This window comes from Ostrea edulis, chromosome 2 (genome assembly GCF_947568905.1).
Source record: "Ostrea edulis chromosome 2, xbOstEdul1.1, whole genome shotgun sequence".
Lineage (NCBI taxonomy): Eukaryota > Metazoa > Mollusca > Bivalvia > Ostreida > Ostreidae > Ostrea > Ostrea edulis.
Window position 1 is genome coordinate 10,270,532 of NC_079165.1, and position 7,780 is coordinate 10,278,311.

The following is a 7,780-nucleotide window of genomic DNA, read 5'->3' on the forward strand; positions in this document are numbered from 1 at the left end:
AATGACGAAATGCAGAGCTTCAAACCAGTGTTTGAATGTAGACGGCGGGGTCCAGTAATCTATCCTGATACGGAAATGGGAAGGTAAACTTTCAACTGATGTGACGTGTAACTAAAGTTGATGATTGTAAAGTTTCCATGGTAATGTAATTGATGTTGCATTGACGTCTAGCTAATGGAGACGATAGTAACATTTTGAAGATGACTAAGTATTGTATTGTCTGTTGCTTGTGGTATAGAAAAGCGGCGGAGAAGCTGAAAAATGAAATGAAGCTACGTAAAGAATACCTGCTTGTCAGAAACGCTGTAAATAAATTCTTAGAGGTAAGTACAGGTGTTCTCGTTTGTTACAAATATTCTGTTTGAATCTAACCAATCTTATACTAACAAATCTAAGCCATAACACTGCAAGGTCATATCGCTGACACGAGCAGTTTTATTTTCATTTTCCCACGCACAAGTCCGAGCTCCACCATATGTTCATGATTAACACTGATCTCTTGGTTTGAATATGATTAAATCTAGGCTACATAGGATGATTAACACTGGTATCTTGGTTTGGATTTGATTAAATCTAGGCTACATAGGATGATTAACACTGGTCTCTTGGTTTGGATTTGATTAAATCTAGGCTACATAGGATGATTAACACTGGTCTCTTGGTTTGGATTTGATTAAATCTAGGCTACATAGGATGATTAACACTGGTCTCTTGGTTTGGATATGATTAAATCTAGGCTACATAGGATGATTAACACTGGTATCTTGGTTTGGATATGATTAAATCTAGGCTACATAGGATGATTAACACTGGTCTCTTGGTTTGAATATGATTAAATCTAGGCTACATAGGATGATTAACACTGGTCTCTTGGTTTGGATATGATTAAATCTAGGCTACATAGGATGATTAACACTGGTCTCTTGGTTTGAATTTGATTAAATCTAGGCTACATAGGATGATTAACACTGGTCTCTTGGTTTGAATTTGATTAAATCTAGGCTACATAGGATTATTAACACTGGCCTCTTGGTTTGGATATGATTAAATCTAGGCTACATAGGATGATTAACACTGGTCTCTTGGTTTGGATATGATTAAATCTAGGCTACATAGGATGATTAACACTGGTCTCTTGGTTTGGATATGATTAAATCTAGGCTACATAGGATGATTAACACTGGTCTCTTTGTTTGAATGTGATTAAATCTAGGCTACATAGGATGATTAACACTGGTCTCTTGGTTTGGATATCATTAAATCTAGGCTACATAGGATGATTAACACTGATATCTTGGTTTGAATGTGATGAAATCTAGGCTACATAGGATGATTAACACTGGTCTCCTGGTTTGAATATAAAACTTATACGGTACCAATTTTGATGCACCAGATGCGCATTTCGACAAATAATGTCTCTTCAGTGATGCTCAACCGAAATGTTTGAAATCCGAAATAACTATGAATCGTTAGAGCTAAATATAGCCAAAAACAGCGTGCCAAAAAAGTGGAGCCAAATTCGTCCAAGGATAAGAGCTATGCATGAGGGAGATAATCCTTAATTTTGAATTGAATTTCTAAATTTTATAACAGCAATTAAATATACAATTAAATATGATTAAATCTAGGCTACATAGGATGATTAACACTGGTTTCTTGGTTTAAATATGATTAAATCTAGGCTACATAGGATGATTAACACTGGTCTCTTGGTTTGGATTTCATTAAATCTAGGCTACATAGGACGATTAACACTGGTCTCTTGGTTTGGATATGATTAAATCTAGGCTACATAGGATGTTTCCATATTGACTTCATAAACAGAAGCTCAAAGTTTTTTTAGTCTCAATAGAAAAATATTTATCTAATTATACACCATCAAATACGAAACTTTAAACATTTCTGTGGGTCCACAACAGCTCCCCGGTAAGGGCTCACATGTAAAATACTATATACACTACATCAGGATACTTGCATATCAAGTTGTCAAATTGATCCCGTTTAGTTTTTTTTAAAGAAGATGTTAAGTTAACTGTCCACTGTATTACAATGAAAGGTGGAAATAACGAACAGTGATCAATCTCATAACTCCTATAAGCAATACAAAATAGAGAGTTGGGCAAACACGGACCCCTGGATACACCAGAGGTGGGATCAAGTGCCTAGGAGGAGTAAGCATCCCCTGTCGACCGGTCACATTCGCCGTGAGCCTTACATTTTGATCAGGTAAACGGAATTATCCGTAGTCAAACTCTAAACTATTTGTGAATCGTCTTGGCCCCTAAGGTCATGTTTTGAATGAACATGAAGCTAAGTAATTACTTATTCCTCTGATTCGCTGCACCTTTGTGGTTCTTATGAAGATCTTAATGTCGCTCTGATGAGATTTTGGACAAGGTTCTTTCAAATGTTGACATGGTTCTTATGAAAACCTTAAATTTTTTCGTATGAAAAATTTGATGTGTTCTTTTGAAAATTATGATTTGAGTCTTATGAAGATTTGGAAAAAGTTGATATGACATTTAAATGTAGTGTGTTTGAAAATCTTAATGTGGTATTTTGAAAATTTGATATTGCAGTGGTTCTTATGAAAACCTTTTAAAGAATTTTCCTTCATGCAAATATTCTTGTATGTAAATTTATACGGTACCAATTTTGATGCACCAGATGCGCATTTCGACAAATAATGTCTCTTCAGTGATGCTCAACCGATATGTTTGAAATCCGAAATAACTATGAAGTTTTAGAGCTAAATAAAGCCAAAAATAGCGAAAAAGTGGAGCCAAATTCGTCCAAGGATAAGAGCTATGCATGAGGGAGATAATCCTTAATTTTGAAATGAATTTCTAAATTTTATAACAGCAATTAAATATACATCCGTATTTTCAAGCTAGTAACGAAGTACTTAGCTACTGGGCTGTAGAGACCCTCGGGGACTAACAGTCCACCAGCAGAGACCTCGACCCAGGGGTCATAATGTAAAACTTATACAATTTTGATGCACCAGATGCGCATTTCGACAAATAATGTCTCTTCATATAAATGGATTAATTTTTACAGTGGATTAATCTTGTCCCCGGATCTTGAGTTGAGTATTTCAGGTTTGGGTTTTTCTGGTTTAGTGGTCAAGAGCAAATTTGAAGTAGCACGTAACTATTTCTCCATGAAAAGGGAACATGGGCTCTTTAAACTCACCTGAACATGGGCTCTTTAAACTCACCTGAATGGAACATGGGCTTTTTAAACTCACCTGAATGGAACATGGGCTCTTTAAACTCACCTGAATGGAACATGGGCTCTTTAAACTCACCTGAATGGAACATGGGCTCTTTAAACTCACCCGAATGGAACATGGGCTCTTTAAACTCACCTGAATGGAACATGGACTCTTTAAACTCACCTGAATTCCTTTTAACAAAAGCTGTTACATGTATATGTCAAAATAACCACTTTGATGAGAAAATTAAGACCAAACATTGACTAACATTTGTTATTAAGGTAGAATGATATCAGTTGTATTCGTTACGTATATTCTTTGACATTTATATTGAAGCATGAAAATTGCAATGAGTATTTACTCATTTACATGTATCAATGTTTTATATAATTGTCCCGAAGTAACAAGTGACGGTTGGTCTAGTTCTGTCATGAATACTCTGTTGTATTTCAAAGCATAACATGCAAATATTATATTTTTACAAGCTGGCTTCAAAGTATGAAGAAAACGGAGATGAATTGATCAGTAAAGAAGAACTCTCTGGAATACTCAGCGATGTAAGTTGTGCAAGCAGAACAGAAAAAGAAATAGACATGATAATGGGCTTATTTTGCCTTTCAGATCGCAAGGATGACATCTGCTTGTGGTTTTCAGTCATTTGAGATAAGGAATGAAGCATTTTGTCGTTCTTTTCTTTAACTAAAAACGTCACTATTGTAATAATTTTGTACAGTGTATTTCAAATTGATCTCGAGGAAAACATCGGATATTTATGGTACCATATTTTAATATAACCAGCATTTCACAATAAATAACGCATATTGATTAAATTTAGAGGCCTGAAGTGAACATTGGGATTGCATTTACCACAACGCAAATTTATCAACTTTAAAATTTTCATTTTGAAGTATTCTTACAATTGCCATGTCTCGATCAAGGACAGCTGATTAAACTACAAACCACACAGAAGACTCAAACTCTGTCATTTTTAAAGATATGATAATGTATACAATGAATATTTTTTACTAGGAAAGTTTCACCAAAAACGACAGAGATAGACTCTTTGGAAAAGATGTTACCGTGGAAGATGTTATGACACGACTTGATAAAGATGGAAACGGCACGGTATCTCAATAAATTTTCTAAATATTTCTGCATTTAATTTCTTATTTCATAGTCTTTTTCTGTGTATCTAAATCAGCAAAACTAGAAACAACTTTCAAATACTAGTTTATTAGATATTTTACTTTATTATTGTCAACGTTGTAGGTAAAATTTCAAGAACTGGTCGCATTTATCGAAGAGATGGGATTTACAATGGCGACCCGGAACTTGGGATTTAAACGACAGGAAGTGACGACATTGCTAACTCTTCTTCAGACTCTTTACACGACATTGTCTTTCAATATTGTCCAAATAGGATTCAGTGTAAGTTAACATTAAAGAAATGAAAACCGCTTACTACATATTCAACAGTACTCAACAAATCGTGTAATGAAGTTCACTTAAGAATGATGGCGACGTCCTTTTAAGGTATTATTAAGTTAGTCCCGTGGAAATCCGGGTTATAGTAACTCCTCAGTATCCCTTACTTGTCATAAGATGCGACTAAATTGGGCGATCCTTCGGATGAGACCACAAAAACGGAGGACCCGTGTCACAGCGGGTGTGGCACGATAAAGATCCCACCGTGTTCAAAGGCCGTAAGCGCCGAACATAGGCTTAAATTTTGCATTCCTTCTCCAACAATGGTGACGTCACAATATGAGTGAAAAATCTCAAGAGACCCGTTAAACAATAAACACTCAATCAATCAATCCTATGATGTTACGTTTATTAAGTATTTAGTAATGTTTTTATACAGTCTCTTGACTTCTCTAGATTATACACAAAGATGATTCTATCGATTAGTTATGTTTTTTTATACAGTCTTTGGACTTGTGTAGACTATACACAAGGATGATTTTATCGATTAGTTATGACTATTTTATACAGTCTTTGGACTTGTGTAAACTATACACAAGGATGATTTTATCGATTAGTTATGCCTATTTTATATAGTCTCAGGACTTGCCAAGGACCGTAGGACTAAACTCACATTATGTAGGAACCCTGGTGTTCGATTACCAGAAAGAAGACATTGACTTCCTAAACCAGGTAATTATCACTGTATCTACCTTTTTGTTTTTTACCTCATGAGAAATACAGTACAATGTTCACCGAGTCCGGAGAGCGAGACGAAGAGTGTACTTCAAGTATAGCTGAAGAATTGCACTGACCGAGAAAATGGCAATGATTGTTTTATTATATTTTTGAATTATTCATTATTCACCTTTCATTATTGAATTATTTAAATAACTGTCCACTACACCTTACGAAACAATATTTAGTCGGCCATCTTTCTTTACAGCTAGTGTGCTAGGCTTGATCGAAAGTGATTTCAGTTTTCATCAATATATCTAAAAATAACAACCGATCGTATCAATTTGGGACATTCCCATTTTAATTTAGAGTTTGATATTTGAAAAAAAAATTAAAGTTTTATTTACCTCGAAAGCCAATGGAGGTGAATATAATACAGTTATATTTTTTTCTAGTTTGTTGGATCTCAGCAAATTAGAAACCTTGGAATCATTAAATCATATGATGAATTTTATTCTATCCCATTTTCTTGCAATAATGACATGTTTACTGTTCTTTTCTAGGAGTCCTATCAATCTACCATGACGTTTTTGAAACATTTTGCTGCAAAATTGAAACAATAAGGGGAATGACAGTGAAAATAAAAATCCGTGCACAGATGTGGAAGTGTCTTCTTCAGACAGATTACTCGAATGTTAGCGGAGTGATTTTAGATTGTCAATTGTTATGTTTCAGACATTGTATATGCAGTTGTTTATATTATACGATGCAACGTTTGCCTTTCAGAAATTAATTGGAATTATAATCAAAAGTGAGATGTGCTATGAATTTTTTTGTTGGTCTCACCGTCGTCAGCTTTCTATATCCATATAATACCTGTGTATGGTGTTTATGTAGCACAAATAGTAGATATACATGCACAGTCATAAACACAGTTTTAAATAACAATTTACAAAAGACAATGCCATATGAACAAAAGAAAAAAATAATGAAACATAACAAACATATACAGAAGAATCAGGGGTAGAGAAAGGTAAGAAGCAAAGCAATAATACAGTTGGGAAACATAAAACATGCATAAATATACAGGAATTAAATGAAAACACAGATACAAACAGAAGAATCAGGGATAAGAAGGGAGTAAGATACACAGCACTAATGTAGATGGGAAACATAACATGCATATATATACAGGGACTATATAAAACAAAGACGAAAGGTGACGATAACGAACAGTAATCAATCTCATAACTCCGATAAGCAATACAAAATAGAGAGTTGGGCAAACACAGACCCCTGAACACACCAGAGGTGGGATCAGGTGCGTAGGAGGAGTAAGCATCCCCTGTCGACCGTTCACTCCTGCCGTGAACCCTACATATATGTATATCCTGACCAAGCAAACGAAGTTATCCGTAGTCAAAATCAGTGTGCCATGAACGGCCTAACAATCGGTATGAAACACGTCAGACAGCATTTGACCCAAAGATAGGTTGTATTGACGAAAAAGATTGTTATAACGACCATAGAATTTGCAAAATACTGACTTCAATCAAGACTGTTGAAGCCTCTGTACATATAGAAGCGTTAAAGGTAAGATACACAGCACTAACACAATTGGAAAAGTAAAATCAAACGGGTGACGAAAATAGTTTAGATTAAAAAAAAGACTTAGGCAGGAGAGGCTGGAGTCTGCATGAACTACATTTACAAATTACTTCCCAGCAAAAATTTAGGATATAATTTGAGAACTGACTGTATGATGAAAAATTTCTGACATTAATGTGCAGAGAATTCCAGAGCTTTGCTGTCCCATATCTGAAAGATTTAATTCCATACATGGTTGTTCTTGATTTGGGTATTTCAGCTGTAATTGTGTATCTAAAATTATACGAATGGGTTTTTATCACAACTAAATCTTTAACACACTGAAAGGACAGCTAACAAAGGAGTAAAAGTCGTGCCCAATGGAATTCAAACACACTGTTGGAAGATCTGTTCATGAAAGACAATGAATATATTGTCAATGAGGAACCCCAGCAGATTTTTTTATTTTAACTTCAGAGTGCTTGTGCATCGAATCAGAGTGGTGTTTATCAAAGTAATCTTTTGGATGACTGATCACTAGATATGAACATTTCCGTCTTCCATTTTTGTTGAAGAAGCAACTGTCTACGATGTCAAAAAATATAGTCTTTAATTTATCGTGAGGAATGGTCGTGTTCAAAAGTCATACGTTTTCATATTGTTAATTTGAGAAAAGTTTTGTGATTTCAAATTTATTAAAAATTCTTTCATTTTTTTTTTAAAGAATCTACATTTGTTTTAAACCGCTTCTGGCATATGAAGTCGCACAGTAGGTTTGAAGTTTCTCCTTCACATTTGTTAATATTTTCTTGAAGAGCAAAGATAGGAGCTTGG

At 34.7% G+C, this 7,780-nt stretch overlaps 1 protein-coding gene across 1 annotated transcript in view; it reads left to right on the forward strand.

The window, feature by feature from the left end:
- LOC125681141 (uncharacterized) overlaps positions 1–6,180 on the forward strand; it is an 11,265-nt gene extending 5,085 nt beyond the window's left edge. Inside the window, exons 8-14 of the mRNA XM_048921083.2 lie at positions 1–83; positions 239–323; positions 3,703–3,774; positions 4,247–4,342; positions 4,487–4,645; positions 5,279–5,374; positions 5,923–6,180. The exon at positions 1–83 is cut by the window's left edge and continues 6 nt beyond it. Coding sequence (XP_048777040.2) covers positions 1–83; positions 239–323; positions 3,703–3,774; positions 4,247–4,342; positions 4,487–4,645; positions 5,279–5,374; positions 5,923–5,982 — 651 coding nt within the window. The 3' untranslated portion in view covers positions 5,983–6,180. The remainder of the gene's footprint in view (positions 84–238; positions 324–3,702; positions 3,775–4,246; positions 4,343–4,486; positions 4,646–5,278; positions 5,375–5,922) is intronic.
- The last annotated feature ends 1,600 nt before the right edge of the window (positions 6,181–7,780 follow it).